This window comes from Hypomesus nipponensis, chromosome 1 (genome assembly GCF_054491055.1).
Source record: "Hypomesus nipponensis isolate SF chromosome 1, ASM5449105v1, whole genome shotgun sequence".
Taxonomy (NCBI): Eukaryota; Metazoa; Chordata; class Actinopteri; order Osmeriformes; family Osmeridae; genus Hypomesus; species Hypomesus nipponensis.
In genome coordinates, this window is record NC_140361.1 from 12,356,370 (window position 1) to 12,372,500 (window position 16,131).

The 16,131-nt window shown below is 50.6% G+C and overlaps 3 protein-coding genes across 13 annotated transcripts in view; 1 reads left to right on the forward strand and 2 right to left on the reverse strand.

The window, feature by feature from the left end:
• Positions 1-262: 262 nt before the first annotated feature.
• cltb (clathrin, light chain B) lies at positions 263-4,773 on the forward strand. 4 transcript variants are annotated; one of them, XM_084692725.1, is made up of 7 exons: positions 263-769; positions 1,474-1,520; positions 1,838-1,955; positions 2,193-2,304; positions 2,753-2,773; positions 3,228-3,281; positions 3,642-4,773. In XM_084692725.1, the coding sequence occupies exons 1-7, from the start codon at positions 601-603 to the stop codon at positions 3,811-3,813; spliced, it is 693 nt and encodes a 230-aa protein (XP_084548851.1). In that variant the 5' UTR covers positions 263-600; the 3' UTR covers positions 3,814-4,773. The 4 variants fall into 4 exon arrangements, with proteins under 4 accessions (XP_084548851.1, XP_084549003.1, XP_084548929.1 ...); XM_084692877.1 differs by lacking the exon at positions 3,228-3,281 and having other exon boundaries at positions 264-769; XM_084692803.1 differs by lacking the exon at positions 2,753-2,773 and having other exon boundaries at positions 265-769.
• On the reverse strand, positions 4,731-6,447 carry higd2a (HIG1 hypoxia inducible domain family, member 2A). Its single transcript, XM_084693052.1, has 2 exons — positions 6,023-6,447; positions 4,731-5,487 (listed from the first exon to the last, which is right to left on the reverse strand). The coding sequence occupies exons 1-2, from the start codon at positions 6,198-6,200 to the stop codon at positions 5,321-5,323; spliced, it is 345 nt and encodes a 114-aa protein (XP_084549178.1). The 5' UTR covers positions 6,201-6,447; the 3' UTR covers positions 4,731-5,320.
• Positions 6,448-6,672: 225 nt separating this feature from the next.
• Positions 6,673-16,131, reverse strand: part of LOC146302599 (ankyrin repeat and KH domain-containing protein 1-like) — a 23,815-nt gene continuing 14,356 nt past the window's right edge. For all 8 annotated transcript variants that reach the window (XM_084693497.1, XM_084693647.1, XM_084693351.1 and 5 more), the window contains exons 20-39: positions 15,925-16,036; positions 15,636-15,781; positions 15,275-15,417; positions 14,887-15,100; positions 14,468-14,643; positions 14,180-14,342; positions 13,923-14,018; positions 12,799-12,915; positions 12,479-12,647; positions 12,129-12,325; positions 11,555-11,916; positions 11,297-11,449; positions 10,976-11,125; positions 9,329-10,880; positions 9,056-9,233; positions 8,664-8,789; positions 8,311-8,562; positions 7,733-7,917; positions 7,479-7,643; positions 6,673-7,301 (exon numbers count right to left, since the gene is read on the reverse strand). In XM_084693497.1, coding sequence (XP_084549623.1) covers positions 7,251-7,301; positions 7,479-7,643; positions 7,733-7,917; positions 8,311-8,562; positions 8,664-8,789; positions 9,056-9,233; positions 9,329-10,880; positions 10,976-11,125; positions 11,297-11,449; positions 11,555-11,916; positions 12,129-12,325; positions 12,479-12,647; positions 12,799-12,915; positions 13,923-14,018; positions 14,180-14,342; positions 14,468-14,643; positions 14,887-15,100; positions 15,275-15,417; positions 15,636-15,781; positions 15,925-16,036 — 4,707 coding nt within the window. In that variant the 3' untranslated portion in view covers positions 6,673-7,250. The remainder of the gene's footprint in view (positions 7,302-7,478; positions 7,644-7,732; positions 7,918-8,310; positions 8,563-8,663; positions 8,790-9,055; positions 9,234-9,328; positions 10,881-10,975; positions 11,126-11,296; positions 11,450-11,554; positions 11,917-12,128; positions 12,326-12,478; positions 12,648-12,798; positions 12,916-13,922; positions 14,019-14,179; positions 14,343-14,467; positions 14,644-14,886; positions 15,101-15,274; positions 15,418-15,635; positions 15,782-15,924; positions 16,037-16,131) is intronic.

Here is a 16,131-nt window from a genome sequence, read left to right on the forward strand (position 1 = left end):
ATGCATAAATCAATAAAATATGTTAGCCTCTTTTGATATAATATCAGTAAACATTATAAGGGCTTATTTGAGCCTAAAAACCCTGTGCAGATAAATTTTTAGGAAAGGTGAAAAGTCTAATTTGCAGATGTTTTTGACACTGCCGTGCCAAATTGTATGATCGCTATTATTTGATATCATTGGTCAGACTTATATGTGGTCGCTGAGGACAGCAGTGGTCGCAGAACGTCATTTTCCGTTTGACCACTAGATGGTGACATGTTCTAACAAAGTTGGCAATGGTACCCTGGTTCCATGAAGCAAGTTGAGGCAGAGAATCAAATCATGAATCAGCTCCTTCTGCCATGTACAGCTGCCTATTGTTAGCTAGCAACATTGCTACAACATTTCATTGAGTTATTAGCTAAAGTACTTCAGCTAACTACATTGATCTTCTTGACTCTCGCCGAACGGAGTTACATTGAGCTTGTGTGTTTTCTTGCCAAGGATAGACCAGTGTATTCAACTGAACTGAACTGTGCTAGCCTGCAAGCTAATTTAGCTAAACATCGCACAGCAGCTAGAGCAAGCTAGGTCTACTACGCCGGATACTTGTAAAAGATGGCTGACAATGGTGTGCACCCTGTGGAAGAGGATCCAGCCGCAGCCTTTTTGGCCCAACAAGAAAGCGAAATTGCGGTGATTGAAAATGACGACGAAGGATTCGGAGTCCTCGAAGATACCGAGCAGCCCCCCCAAGACCTGGCACAGCCTTCAACTGTAGAATATGGTGAGTCTGTAATAAGATTGTCATTGTTTGTTTATTAGACTAGTATTTGATTGTACTAGCTTCATAGCTAGCTAGCTTGGTAGCTAACTGAATTTGGTAGCTGGCTGTTTTAAGGTTGAATACTAGCTACTTGTCTTACAGTGTAGCTGGCTACTTACTCCAGCTAGTTTCGCGTGTGACGGCAGTGGCCAGCCATCTAAAAGAGCTAGCTGGCCTACGTCGTTAGCTAGATAAAGTTGTTAAAATAAGTTACCATTTTGAAACCAAGCAAGCTTGCATTTGGCTAACTGACAGATGTCATAGCTAGACTAACTAGAGGTAACTGCCTAGCTGGCGCCGCAGTCACCACACCCTGGCTTGAAATTCTTCCAGGTATCTAAGCTAGCTAGTTAGCGATAAACTATGTCGGTACATAGTACTCGTCTTTGACAGAGACAGAGACCAAAACAACTACTCGGCATTGTGGCCACCTACACAGGGTCCACACTGTAGAGACTGCTAGATATTTGACAGGTCACGTAAACACTACAAGAAACTGTGGCCTAACAGGTGTTTCAGCATTTGTGTCACCACTGGTGTAGAGGTAGTTACCTTGCTACATTTCTGTACTTTACAAGTTCCGTATGAAGACAAGATTCGGATATATAAAATGCTGTCAACAAAAGTGAAAAACTGTTGAGTTGTTTTGTTTTTGTTTCTGCTAGACGGTTTTGGAGACGAACCTGCCACAGTCAACGGGGACATGTTTCCGGTAATATATTCCAGTGATTAATATCTCATGCCTATTCTATTGCTGCTTCAATGGTTGGTTGATAAATTGACTAAATACTGTTAAGCATAATTACGTTATTTCAGTTGAATCCTAACCGTGCCCAGCAATTAATCTAGTTTCCTCTATAAACTATTTGACTGATCTCAAATGATAAACTTAAGGTTAAGTCTGCACACAAAACAACCTAGATCTTGTACTGTACTTAAGTACCGTAACTGCTCCTTAACATTGGAAACAAATATTTGTTATTGTAAAATGATCATTAGGCTAACTTTATTAATCCCTATTCTCCTAAGGAATCCAATGGTTCTCCTGACAGCTATGCAGCCATCGCCCAGGTGGACCAGCTGAGGCAGGAGCCGGAAAGCTTGAGAAAATGGAGGGAGGAGCAAAAGACTCGCCTGGAGGAGCTAGGTGAGCAAACTCACAACACCTCTACGTCTCAGCGTAGAGGTGGCGGTGGCATGGTGGAAGTCAGCTACAGTATGAGGACTTAAGGACTCTCCCAGAGTTTACACTCTAACCATGCCAGCTGACTGCTGTCGTGCCTCTTATCTACCAGGCTACCTCTTTGTATACAATGTACTGTATGTACACAGGAATAACTGTAAAAGCATGGCTCCCTTAACGCTGTTTATGGTGCTTTGTCAGACTCGGCATCCAAGGCTGCCGAGGCTGAGTGGAAAGAGAAGGCCAAGAAGGAGCTGGAGGACTGGCATGTGCACCAGAACGAGCAGATGGAGAAGAACAAGGCCAACAACAGGTCTGTGATGCTAACTAGGAGTGAACAAAAACAGTAAACAGGACGTAGCATTGATGCTTTAAAGGCTGCAGAAACGTTGCGTTTCAACAAATATCCAGTGTTCAAACTGTTAGGGGAAATTGTTCCACTCACATAATTAACTGAATGTAAACTTGGAGCATTGACAGCTGACTTTTATGCCTCTAGGGCCTAAATGTTGGTCTGGCCTAAATGGTGTAACAGATGGACAAAGCTAATTATTCAGGATGGTCATAAAAAACTTATTCATGTGTTGTTAGAGTTCAGTGTTTCTTTGCAATTAGTACTGTGATCAAGTTGAATCTCAATAACATTAGACCCTTGTTATCATAGTTTAACAACTGTCTGTCATTCTTCAATCTCTTATTATTTAATTTTTCCCTGTTTCTTTGCTGGACTAACGTTAACCTTCTTTCATGCTTTTCAACAGACTCTGTCCAAGTTTGACACGGTATCAGTTATGCAAATGTTCTTTATTTTCTGCTTAAACCCTGAGATGACCTGGATGAGAGATTAGCCCTGTTTCAAGGCCAACACATGAGAACCAGAACAGGACTGCTGCACAACTAATGATACTCTGTCCTAGAACTCTTGATAGGCTACAATCCATCTGTTGGGCAGCTATTAAGCATATTCAATCAGACTTAGTTTATTGTTAAATAAAACCAGTTAATGGAACTCAGTATTTTCCTAGCAGTTTTCCCTGTAGGTTTTGTTAGGGTACAGGTTAATTTCCTAGGCTTCCAACTCCCATCTCCTTCATCTCACTAAACCGTCACCTCTCACAGGCTTATGGCGTCCTCTCGTCCTATTGACTTTTAACTTCTCTTTGCTTGTGTGACACTGACACTGTCTTCTTCTGTCTCCTCCTTCCTGCTCTCTTGGCCTATTTGCCTGCATACTAGGATCGCTGACAAGGCTTTCTACAAGCAGCCCAACTCTGATGTGATAGGCTTGGTGTAGGTTTTAGACCTTATGTTCTTTTGTGTGTTGTATGTATGGTGTGAGTAAACCGCTAGTTCCCTGTACCAGAGTGCGCATGCTCCAGCTGTTCAATGTGCGTGTTGGTAGCTAGCCTGTGCTACCAGATGGAAAAATGGTTTGTATTTCATAACATTCATACTGATACAACTTGTGAGTAGAATGCAGAGCTCACTGGTCATATAGCAATTCAGGAATGCATGAACTTGGAATACTTTGTGACCAAAACAGTGATTGAAGTCTGTGTTGACTATATAAAAACTCACCATTTGAAAAGCCATGGCATATAAACACCTTCCAGTGTGTGTGTGAGTGTCTCATCATCCATGTTCCCCCAGGGCATCTGAAGAGGCCTTCCTGGCTGAGACGGATGGAGACAGTCCAGGGACGGAGTGGGAGAGAGTGGCCCGTCTGTGCGACTTCAACCCCAAAACCAACAAGCAGGCCAAGGACGTGTCTCGAATGCGTTCAGTTCTTATTTCGCTAAAACAGACTCCTCTGGTACGTTAAGGCCCAGTATATTGTTAATATTACTGTTTAAAACGCCTTCTTTTTCTCTTGTTTTTCAATACAGTTAGCATACTTAAGGCCCACTTTGTAAGACCTTTTTATTTTAGAACCTGTACTTATTCTGTTTGTTTTAAACCTTTGAAGAATATTTGGCCTTCCATGTTTTTCCTTACAAAGTAACTGATGGTTACTTTATTTGCTCATAAAATATGACCTCTTAAAGATGAAGGACTGCTCTTTGTTTTAGGCTCAATGTAACCACTCCATTACTGAGGTAAATATTGTTAATAGTTGAACTTTCGTACTCCCTCTTGAACTGCGAGGTCATTAGGTCAACACACTGCATGCCTTTGCAATTGATTTTGATGTGATGCATTTGACATTTGTTTTAGCACGAACGAAAGGCACTAACCACACTTAAACTGAACCTTTGTGGTTTGTCTATGTACAGTCCAGCACTACCTAGGAATAGATTGTAACCACCTATGCCTGTTTAAAGTTTTAAGTTCACAGATATTATGGTCAACTCGGCTGTTGTACGAAGTTTCTTAATTATTTAAAGGTAGCTTAAAATCTGTCCTTTTTTAATGCTATCAGGTTGTGGCCTTTGGCATATTACAACTACTGTTACTTAATGATTTTGGCAATGTCTATTAATTTCTTTCCAAACTTAACTTTTCTGTTACAAAAAGAAAAAGTGTCTTAGGTTTCATTTCAGAAGAACTGGCCTTCACCATCAGGTGCTAAGTGCCATTGTTGGAAGTCATTGCATAGCCATATTTGACAACACCAATTTGTGAAAAATAGCCAACATCATTAACATACAATGGTTGTATGGGGGTTCAGATGCAGGTTTGTTCACACGTTGCCTATTGGGACATAATAAATCCTCATTAAATTGGAGAATGTTACATAGGAACTGTATAACTGTTTATTAATAATTAAAAAACAATCATGGACCTAGGTGGCACTGGGTGTTTTGTTATTTATCATGCAAAGAAACATGTCCTTGGCACTCATTAAATTTCTTCCAACATTTTATGAAAGGGATCTCCCTTTGAAAGTGTCAAATAATACATTCCATTGAGTTAATAAGACAACGATGCAGTGTGGATAGTCTGGGAAAGAAAGCACATGGTGCACAATGGTGGTTTCAGTGTTCATTGAGGGAATGGGCCTCTATATCATCCAGTATGAGGTAGGGAAAGGCCAGAGATGGATAAATGTAACCTCTAGGAAATATATATATATATATAAATAAACGCACCACACATTGTAAGTACATCTGAACTCAAGCCTGGGCATTGCTTGCTTGACACCTGGAAATGTCTCATTTTATTGGTCCAAGCCAAAGCAGTTTTAGGGAGTCCAAAGGGGCCTTTTAAAGATCTAGGCTATTTAGCATTTGAAACTACACATTGTGTCCACCATAGTGCCTTCCAAAAAGTTAACTCCACATTTGACAGAGCTGATGCAAGCTGGACATTATTAGGCATCTTCTTCATCCTCACGGTTTGGGTTTCAGAGCTGTTGTGAAGACACCAAATATGATGGCGACCACGGTGAAGCCTTGTGCAAAGATACGGCCCCTCATCAGCATCTGGGACTGGTGTGTCTTGCCTTGTTTGAAGGCTCTCAGGCCATATATTAGAGCTCCTGCAGTTCCCAAACAACCTGAGAAAAGAATCAAATAAGATAAGAGTCAGTCAGCTGTGTCATTGAGCAGTGAGTATATCGCTGTGCGCGAGGGCCATCCTGAAGCTTCAGTTTCCAGAGAACAGAATAGCCCTCCTGCCATTGAACATGGTTGAATGGCAAACATTTGCCTTTCAGAGGATGAACGACAGTACACAAAACCCTATGGACAAAACACAACCTCCATTTTATTTTTGAACAATACAACACTGCAACTGGAGAATATTTGCATGTAGAATATATGACATATTACTTTACAACCATTCATGAACATAGGGTTCAGTGCAGTAGCAGAGGCATTGACCAATCACTACTTACCTACCCTACTACATTCCTCCAGAAACTGGCATGCAACTCAACAAGAACATAATGTTCTAGTCTAGTCAGATTTTAAATCTCCAGCCCCTTTAGTTATTCTACGATACAAGATGGGCATGGCTGATCGGTTTGCTCTTCTGTGCCATCACTGTGTTCACTTGTGTAACTGTCATCAGAGGCAACTTATGCAACTCACCTATAGGGACGAAGGGGTTATCCTTAGTTTTTCTGATAAACTTCTCTTTGAACGTTTCGTCTTTAGGTCGCGACAAAGGTGTAAAACCGTCGATGACTGGAGGCTGAGAATAGTCAAAGGCAATTGGGGGACTAGATTCTGGTACCAGTTTTGGTACCGCTGTTGGAGCAGCAGCCATATCTGCTTACAGTAGCAAGGTATGCTAGCACTGTAGACAAGTCAACCCGTTTTGGAAGCCGGGGCTCGCCTTAAGAATGTTGCGAGGGTGGAGTTCTTCTTGGGATGCGGGGAAATGTCTCGAGTCGCTAACTAAATCATTGAGTGGAAAAAGAAAATCTACGAAAAATATATCCAGAACAAGGTCGAATGGTCCACTCAAGTTGATAGTTATAAGATCAACATGACCAACAATACTTCCTGTCTGCTGTGACATATTTCCGGTATCTATGAAAGGAAATGCGCGATTGTTGACTTAAGTGAAACCGGGTTCGGAGCATACAGAGATCGGGTTGAGTGGAGCCCTAGCTTCCAAAACGTCACCAATTTAACACACGTGTGTTGATTATTGCCTTTGAAATACTTGTATTTCTCAGAATAGGTCTTTATGAAATTAGTACACACAGTCCCAACTCAAATTCAATCTCAAAGACAACTTTTCAATCTTTTTATTGAATATTAGGTAAATATTTCACATTAATACAGGCTACATAAAGTAGAGCCACTATACGACATGAAATTTACTCTCATTTTAACCCTTTTTAGTATGTAAACAATTATACATGTATTTACCACTCTAAAAGGTCTGATTTCTTTCTCTTTAGGTAATCATCATCATGTAGTTCTTGGCTGAGTTTAAACAGCTACGGCCCGTAAGCTTCCTGCAGCCTCAGAACGGTGTATGTGGGTTTAAGTCAAAATCGCTAAACTACACAGAGAATGGATCCTGTTGAACAGGGAATCCCACTTTGTTCGCAGACATTGGGACATTGATAACAGCCCTCGCCAAATTTAGTATTTCTTGTTTGATATAGGCACATCAAAGAATGGTATCAGGATGTCATATTCCCTCAATTCTTCAACCTCAGCTCTGCACTCTCTGGTTCTCTACTAGGTTAACATGTTGCAATTTTCATTATTATTTTTTTCGTCTCGTTTTGTTTTCCTTCATCGGAATTCCGTGTCAGCGCTGTGGGTCGTGCGGTGTGCGTTTGATTGCTGTTGACGCCTTCTAGTTGACGTGGTTCAGGTGCACGTGAGGGGCCCAGGTACCAGGCCACACCTGCAGAGTACCCAGGAGACAGAGGAGTCAGGGGGGGGGGGAGCAGGGAACAGGTTCCCATTCATAAAGAAACCCACTACAACTTTAAATATGTTTTTGAAACAACTTCAGATTATGGGACATATCCCTTTAGGATTATTTAGATGGTCTTGTGTGCGTTGCTTGGGGAGGGCCTACCTGCTGTGGGTCTGAGCTGTCTGTGTTGTTAGGGACCACCTTGATGATGGGGCTCCAGGCAGGGTCTGGGGTGTGCAGGCCGTTGTACATGGCAGCCCCCGGCCCCTCTGCCATGGGAGGGTGGGGGGGCAGCATGGTTCCTCCATACATAGACATGGGCATACCCTACACACACACACACACACACGGCTGATTAGCTGCTGTTCTATGCATTATTTGTCTCCATTCACCTGCCTGAGTGTATTTGAGGCTACCTTGGGGAAGTCCATGTAGCTGTTGGGCATGTGCTGGGGTTGGTGGTAGCTGTTGGCTGGGTTGGAGATGCCCGTGTCGTCCTGCTCCATGGGCTGGTGCTGGGAGAAGGCCGTCTGCTCCGCCTGCAGCTGCGGGTGCATCATGTGACTGCTCATCAGCGGCTGGGACCAGCCGGACATGGCCTCTGTCACAGCAAACACACGAGGCAGGGTTACGCCTCGCTCTGGTTCCTTCATGTTCACAGCTCGGTGTCTGTCTCTCTGTCTGTCTGTCTCTCTGTCTGTCTGTCTCTCTGTCTGTCTGTCTCTCTGTCTGTCTGTCTCTCTGTCTGTCTGTCTGTCTGTCTGTCTGTCTGTCTGTCTGTCTCTCTGTCTCTCTGTCTCTCTGTCTCTCTGTCTGTCTGTCTGTCTGTCTGTCTGTCTGTCTGTCTGTCTGTCTCTCTGTCTGTCTGTCTCTCTGTCTGTCTGTCTGTCTGTCTGTCTGTCTGTGCTAATAGAATTGCACAATCCTGGCCACCTTTTTCCCCTCTCGGCCTCTCCCATTCCATCCTACTCTCCCGTCTCTCTCTCTGACTCACCAGAGGCGCTGCCCACACCGAAGGACCAGATGCCCCCCTGTCCCACGGGTGCCGTGTAGCTGGTGGTGAGGAGGGGGGGGTTGACTGAGCCCGTCTGCCTGATCCGGGCCAGGCGCTCCGTGCCGATGGGGGGGGGCACCTTGCGGTCCTGCTGGCTGGCGTTGCCAGGCTTGGGCTGCTGAGGAGGGGGCCCAGACGACGAGGACAGGGACGAGGACGACACCGTGGAGGGGGGGGCCACCGGAGACTCACCTGGGAGGGAGGAACCAGCGAACGTTTGGTCAGACGAGGACATTGTTCATTCGTAGAGGGCGTGTGCGTGTGTCAGTATCGGTGTGTCTGTGTGTGTGTACCGGAAGACGCGGCGCTCCAGGGGTGAGGGGAGAAGTGCTGTCTGCTGAAGGAGGGCGTGCCCACGGCGGCAGGGCCGTGGAGGTAGACTGGGCTGCCGGAGATACTGGTGGCATAGCTGGTGAGGGCTAGAGAGAGGGCCACGCACACTGTTACTGCAGGGCACATAAACAAGCACTCACAACAATACGCCACTTCGACATGAATCCATGTCAATAGAGTACAGAAACCAGGACCCACTTTCCTTCGAAAAAGATTGTGTGTGTGTGTGTGTGTAGGGAACCTTGTTTCATTCAATGAAGTCAATCAAATTGGCTGACCTTCAAACCACAAAAGGAAATCTTTTCTTTGGGCATGCCAGTTCCGACTGTCTCTCCCCCAGCTGGTGTCTTACCTATGGGGTTGTTGACCATCCTCTGGGAGGTGGAGCGGTAGCCTGGAGCCTTGGAGCTGTCTGGAGGCATCAGGCCCTCCATCTGGCCCATGCTCATGTAGGGCGGGGGGGCCGAGTAAGGCTGCTCAGGGGGGGAGCGGGTGGGCAGGTGGCATGCACCCCACACCTGGTTGTTGCCCTGGTAGAGGGGGCATTCACACAAAGGTTGTGGTCAGAGGCCGGGGCGGAAGTCGCGACGGCTGGTTCTCGTCGGGGAGGTGAACAGACACTCACCTGGTTGTTGTTGTCGAATATGCTGCTGAAATGGTTGAAGAGTGCCGCAGGGCCGAAGTTGGGGGGCATCTGCTGGGTCTTGCCTCCCCCGTGGACGTGCTGCATCTGGGATCCGTTCATCATGCCCAGGCTGGAGGGCACCTGGTGCGGGGGGCCCTGGGGAGGCAGGCTGGGTTGCTGGGGTAGGTGGGACACCTGAGCCTGGCTCTGGGCCTGCTTGGGGGGCTCCTGCTGGGCGCTGAGGGGCACAAACACCTGCTGCTGCTGCTGCTGCTGCTGCTGCTCTGACAGGGGGTAGTAGGGTCCCGACGGCTGCATCCGGTGAGAGACGCGGGGGGCGGGGGCTGAGAAGTGGGGCACCGTGTTGTTAGGGTGCATGGAGCTGTGCGAGGGGGCGGGACCAGGGGGGAGGTGGGAGCTGGGCTGGGGGGCGAGCAGGGGCGGGGGGGCTTCTGTAGAGGAGGATGAGGTGTTAGTGGCGGCGGCGGAGGAGGAGGTGGGGGGAGGGGGGGGTAACTGCTGCCGGGGCTCAGGCTTGGGGGGCAAGGCCATGGCTGGCGTGGCGAAGCCTGCCGAGCTGTGGCTCTCGCTGGAAGAGGAGGTCTGGCTCTCCAGAGACCCAGGGGGCTTCTCCTTGCCTGGGGGGGCCGAGGCGCTGGGCTCCACCTTGAGGGGCTGAAGGAGGGGCGGCGGGGCGCAGCCCGCCGGGGCCTGGGTGGAGCCGGAGCCGGAGCCGGAGGTAGCCGTCATGCCCGTGTGATGGTGGGCGGGAGACCCCGTGCCTCGCACTGCGTTACTGCTGCTGCTCACCGCAGCTGTGGTCGCCATGGACAACGAGTTGGCCCCGGAGGATTTGGGGTCGGAGGTGAACAGCTGTTTCCTGACGCAGGAGGGCGTGGGGGCGCTGGGCTGCGGGTTGGAGGGCGCGGGCGGGTTGGGGGTGTGAGGAGAGGCTGCAGCCGGGGCTGCTCCGGAGGGGCTGGAGATGGACGCCGCCGAGCTGACGGCGCTGCTGTGCTCGCTGTGGGCCGTGGCGCCGGACCGGCCCGTGGCTCCTCCTCCGTTGTGTTTCGGGGAGCTGTTGGCACTTCCGGGGCTCACCGGCCGCACGGGGAAGGGGCCCCAGGTGCTGGCGGCAGGGGAGAACGTCCCCCCGAACTGGGCCATGGGCAGGCGCGGGTGTCTGATCTGGTGCATGGTCTGGGCGGCCAGCAGAGCCAGCTGGGGGTGGGCGTAGGCCAGGGGCAGAGACACCGGGAAGGGCTGCCTCACCCCGGACGACAGCCCCTTCCCCACCTTCCCCCCCACCTGGGAGGAGGAGGAGGAGGACTGGAAGGAGACTCCTGAGGACGTGACCAGGGAGCTGAAGGCCTTGGCCCCGGCGGAGGAGCCGCTGGAGGCCCCGCCGGCGCTGGCGAAGGGGGCCGAGCTGGCCTTGGAGCCCGGGGCGCGGATGTGGTTCCTGGGGATCAGGTCCTCCAGCTCCTTGGCCGGGTCCTGGATCAGGGCGTTGATGAGCTGCACGGCGTGCCTTGTAGACTCCGTGCCACCTCTGGAAACAAACACAGGGGATCAGGACACAACGTCCAGCCGTCTGGGGTGCGGTACCCGTGGATGTCCACCAGGGGGGGGTGGTCTCCCTCCTACCTGATGGTGATCATCCTCTCTCCGTTCTTGTCCTTCTGCTTGTCCACGTCGATGTGGGCTCCCGTCACGTCCTGGATGGCCGTGATGTTGCAGCCGCCGCGGCCCATGATGCGAGACACCACGGAGGCCGGGACAGACAGCTTCTTAGACCTGACGGACACAGCAGGGCTGTTAGCCTGGTCAGAGGCTCAATTCACACCCGTGAAGGCGGTGTTTGGCTTGTGAAGAGACTATATTAGTTCAAATGTAATCCGTGCATGATTTAACGTATGTGTGTGTGTGTGTGTGTGCACGGTTCCTCTGGTCGGTGTGGACACCCACCTCCGGACCACCTCCTTCCAGCCCTCCTCTCTCTTCTGCCCTCTCTTGGGGGAGGTGAGGCTCAGCTTGCTGTTGGGGGAGGAGATGGGCAGGGACATGGTCTTGAAGGGGGAGGGCAGGGAGCTGGTCACCAGCTCACTCATTTCAGGAACCCTGGGGAAGGAGAAAAGATTAAGGGTCGAAACGACGATCCAACGGGGACGGAAGAATCTTCAGTTCAAATCGGATGCACGTGTTACTGACAAGAGGTTGACTCACTTGTGCGATGGTTTGGAGATGGACACCGTGACCTTGTTGTCCAGCTTGCTGTCGCTGCTGTGCAGCTGAGGGCAGTGTCTCTTCTCCGGGCCGGGCAGGAGGGCGTGTGAGGGGTGCGCCCCCAGGGGGGGAGCCGAGGAGGAGGAGGAGGATGAGGAGGAGGAGTAGGAGGAGGCGCAGGAGGGCAGGTCGGGCAGGTAGTTGAGTTCCTGGCTCTTGCCCCCGCTGCTGCTGCCCTCGCTGGCACAGTCGGTGCTGTCCAGGGGGTCCGAGTCACTGTTGCCCCCCGCCAGGCCCCCGCCTCCGCCCCGGGGCTCGCCCTGGATCTTGTTTTTGTCAGCCTTGTGCTGCGCTAGCGCCACCTGGTGGAGAGAGGGAGGGGGGGGAAACAGCTGCTCATCCGGGCCACCATAGCAATACCTCAGCTACTAAATCTGATCGAAATCAGCCAGGATCCTTTACAGAGAGTGCTCTGTGGTTCCAGGTCTTTTCCAAGCATCCAGGTTCAGGTTACCCAGTACAGACCGACCAGGACAAAAGGAGGCCGCTGTGAGCTGGTTGTGCCCGTGCGTACCTGCGAGTCCTGCAGGATGATGGTGTCGTCGGGCGAGTCCTTGGTCTTGTTCTTCTTGCTCTTGCGGTTGGTGCTGGGGGTGGTGGCCACGCCGGCGCGCTTCTTCCCGAAGGTGCAGGTGAAGGTGGCGGAGGTAGCGGAGATGCCGATGGTGGTGGTGGTGGTGGCGCTGGGGGGGTCGATGGGAACCTCTTCTTCTGTTGCGGGGGAGGGGGGGCACAAAAACAAAATCAGTACGTGAATTACAGCTAAAATAAGGTTACGGCAAAATCGTCAAGACTTCTAGTTCTAGATCTTTAGAGCTCGTCTAGAGAAAGCCCCGCTTCTAAGAGCCGGCTGTGTCCCTCTACCTTCAGCTGAGTCCTCCTTCTCCTCCTGCATGTCGCAGAACTCCTCCTTGGTCTTCTCTTCCTCCTCCTCCTCCTGCTTCCTCTTCTGCTCCTCCTTCTTCTTCTTGCGTTTCTCCTTGCGCTTCTCCCTCTTGGCGGCCAGGGCCTGCTTCTTGCTCTCCTCTCTGGACTGGAGAGGCACACACACACAGACTAAGTACCTGTCCGTCACTCAAGTGACAGCTGAACTCCACCCCTCTCTTGTGTTCCATATGACAGTGGCCCATCCTATACTGGTAGTGTGAGAAGGTCTGGAGCTGTGCACTGGAGAGTGAGGGCACCTTCTCCAGGTCCAGCTCCTTCAGCAGGATGCTGGCGTTCTTGTTGGCCTCTGCTGCCTGCTGGTCCTTAGCCTTGACGATGGTCTCCATGCACTGGTGGCACTTCTTCAGCAGCTCCTGGGACGAGACAGACAGACAAGGCTGGAGTTAAGGAGTGCCCCCTCTCACCACCCAGAGCCCCTGCAACATACTGCAAAACAACTTTTCAGTGTTTGTGAAGATTAACTAGTTACAAATAAAATGAAACACTGATGTAATGATTGTTTTTGTTTTTGCTCGTTGATACCTCCAACACATTTCAGGTTTCTCATGTGGCCCCTTGTAAAAATGTATTGCCCACCCCTGAGCTACGGAGCTGGGCCATGGAGCTAACCCATGGAGCTAACCCATGGAGCTAACCCATGGAGCTAACCCATGGAGCTAACCCATGGAGCTAACCCATGGAGCTAACCCATGGAGCTAACCCATGGAGCTAACCCATGGAGCTAACCCATGGAGCTAACCCATGGAGCTAACCCATGGAGCTAACCCTTGGAGCTAACCCTTGGAGCTAACCCTTGGAGCTAACCCTTGGAGCTAACCCATGGAGCTAACCCATGGAGCTAGGATTTTGATGCTCGGGAGAGTGTGGCAAGCTGGTTTAGCCAAGGCCAAAGGGCAAGAAGGCCAAATGGCAGGTGTTGGCCATCTGAAGGGCATGCAGGCATTGAGCCATGAAATGTTAGGTCTCAGTTCAGGGAAGCACTGTAAAACAGTAGCACTTTCTATTTTTGAAATTTTCCATTTTGCTTAAAATGTTTTAGTTCAGCTCAGTGAAGCACTGAATGAAGATTTTAATTTGTATATACAGTATAATTGTGCTTCAAATAAAGTATTTACCTCCACCTTATTTTTGTTTAAAATCATTTACATAATTTATATGAATGTATATGGAGCATGTATATGGTGACCTTGAATTTGTGGTGACAAGAACAAATTTGGGTGCACCTAAATTTTGTGCGAGTGCCCCAAAATGTTGTGCAGGTGCACATAAATTCAAAAAGGTAAGGCACACCAGTGCAACAAGTGAGTGTGGAGCCTTGATGTGTATGAGGTGGTCTCCCGGCTGGGAGAGGGTTTCTTACCTTGTCTGCGATGGTGGCGATGTATCTCATGCACTCGATGTCAGAGGGGAACTGGTTGACCTCCTTCACCAGGTACTGTACCACCTTCACATGACCCTGGGAACACGCAAACACGCACAGTCAGCATTCAGCAGCACATCACCAGAGGCTACAGGAGGAGGTCAGAGGATAACAGACTACTGTCTACGTCTCTTCTCACTTCCTTGTGAAAGGCAGCTGTCACATTGTTTGGTGTGTGTGTGTGTGTGTGTGAGTACCTTGCGGAAGGCGGCCATGAGCGGGGTGATCTTGCGGTTGTCTGCGGCGTCCACGTCTGCGCTGGCGTGCACCAGCAGCTGCACCACGTCAAAATGGCCGCCGTTGGCCGCCAGCCAGAGGGGCGTGTTCCCTTTCTTGTTGCGCACGTCGATGTGAGCGCCCCTGGAGCGACGGAGGGAGAGAGAGGGAGGTGAGGGTGAGGACCAGCAGAGCACACAGTACCACAGAGCCAGGATGCTGGGAGAGAGGTTGGAGCAGCAGGAGGAGAAGGGAGGCTCGGGACACACCTGTTGATGAGGAGCTCACAGAACTTGTAGTGGCCCTTGTCGGCAGCGATGGTGAGAGCCGTGTCTCTGGACGAGGGGACGGGAGGGGCGTTGACGTCCGCGCCCTTATCCAGCAGCACCCTGCCCACCTCGGCATAGCCCCCCGACGCTGCCTCCATCAGGGGGGTCAGACCAGTCTGGGAGAGGGAGGGAGAGAGAGAGAGAGACAGAGAGAGAGACAGAGAGAGAGAGAGAGAGAGAGAGACAGAGAGAGACAGAGAGAGAGAGAGAGAGACAGGTTACCATATGTAGACAGCATAGTGTAAAGCTACCGGGCATGTTAGCACTGCTATAATAAAACTCCATAAGCATAACTTCTACATCTGAGTGTCGACTGTCGGTCGACCCCAACCGGTGGCGGTGTGGTTGCGGTCTCACACCTTGGCCCTGTGCTCCACGTTGGCCTTGCGGTCGAGCAGCAGGCTGACCACCTCGGCGCGGCCCTGGAAGCAGGCCAGGGTGAGCGCCGTGTTGCGGTTGGTCTCGATCTGGGCGTTGATGTCGGAGCCCATGTCCAGCAGCAGCTTGACGGCGGGGACGTGGCCGTTCATGGCCGCCAGCATGAGGGGGGAGATGCCCAGCTTACTGCCCGTCCTGGAGGACAGGGGGAGGGAGGGGAGAGATAGTGATTAGAAGTGATTTGTCATCCCCTTTGTCATGCGATTAAGATGACATTCAAACAGATAAGAACGTGGGAGTCTTCAGAGGACAGGAAGGAGACAGGTAGAGTCCAAACAGACACAGGAACAGGAAGCTCCTCCCCCTCACCTGGAGTTGATCTCGGCGCCGGCGTTGAGGAGGATCTTGATGATGTTGACGTAGCCCCCGGAGGCAGCCAGGCTGAGGGGCGTGTAGTCGGACACGTTACGGTGCTCCTTATTGGCTCCCCGCAGTAGCAGCAGCTCCACCACCTGACCAATAGGAGGCACTCTGTTAAATCCAGAACATTTCCACTGGCTCTGGGCCGGCAGGGACATTTCATTCCTATACTCCCCATACATTTTTTTTTTATGTTTATGAAAATATATTTCAAATCATTAGAACAGGTTTATGATATCATGTTATTCATGGGAGAGGATGGAACATTCTAGAAAGAACAGTGATCAGCAGATCAGAAGGGGGCATGTACCTCCTGGCGTCCCCCAGAGCAGGCCAGGGAGAGGGGCGTGTCTTTGGTTCTCTCTGACTGGGCCTCGATGTCGCCCCCTTTGTCCAGGAGGACCTCCACCACCCCCACGTGGCCAGCGGTGGCAGCCAGGATGAGAGGGGTGAAACCTGGGGAGAGCAGAGAGATGGGAGGGAGGTCAGACTGGAGAACCAGACCGGACATCCTACTGCTGACAAACCTTTTGCCTGTATCGATCGGAAAGCAATCCGAGATCCCTGTGTGTGTGTGTGTGTGTGTGTGTGTCTCCTACCCTTCTTATCGCGGTGCTCGATGTTGGCCCCTCGTGCGATGAGGACCGACACCAGCTCCTCGTGTCCTCCAGCACACGCCAGCGTCAGCGCCGTGTCGTGGTTACTCTCCGTCTGCGAGCGCACACACACACACTGAATACCTGCTCCACCAGGACCAGCACTTACTGGTACAAGTGTGTGTGTGTGTGTGTGTGTGTGTGTGTGTG

What these genes read in the sequence shown, in the direction of transcription:
- higd2a (XM_084693052.1), bottom strand. Translation starts at nt 6,200, where the DNA reads ATGGCTGCTGCTCCAACAGCGGTACCAAAACTGGTACCAGAATCTAGT. An exon ending in TAACCCCTTCGTCCCTATAG is followed by an intron (nt 5,488 to 6,022) that starts GTGAGTTGCATA and finishes TTCTTTTCTCAG; the next exon opens with GTTGTTTGGGAACTGCAGGA.
- cltb (XM_084692725.1), top strand. Translation starts at nt 601, where the DNA reads ATGGCTGACAATGGTGTGCACCCTGTGGAAGAGGATCCAGCCGCAGCC. An exon ending in TCAACGGGGACATGTTTCCG is followed by an intron (nt 1,521 to 1,837) that starts GTAATATATTCC and finishes TATTCTCCTAAG; the next exon opens with GAATCCAATGGTTCTCCTGA. An exon ending in TCTGATGTGATAGGCTTGGT is followed by an intron (nt 3,282 to 3,641) that starts GTAGGTTTTAGA and finishes ATGTTCCCCCAG; the next exon opens with GGCATCTGAAGAGGCCTTCC.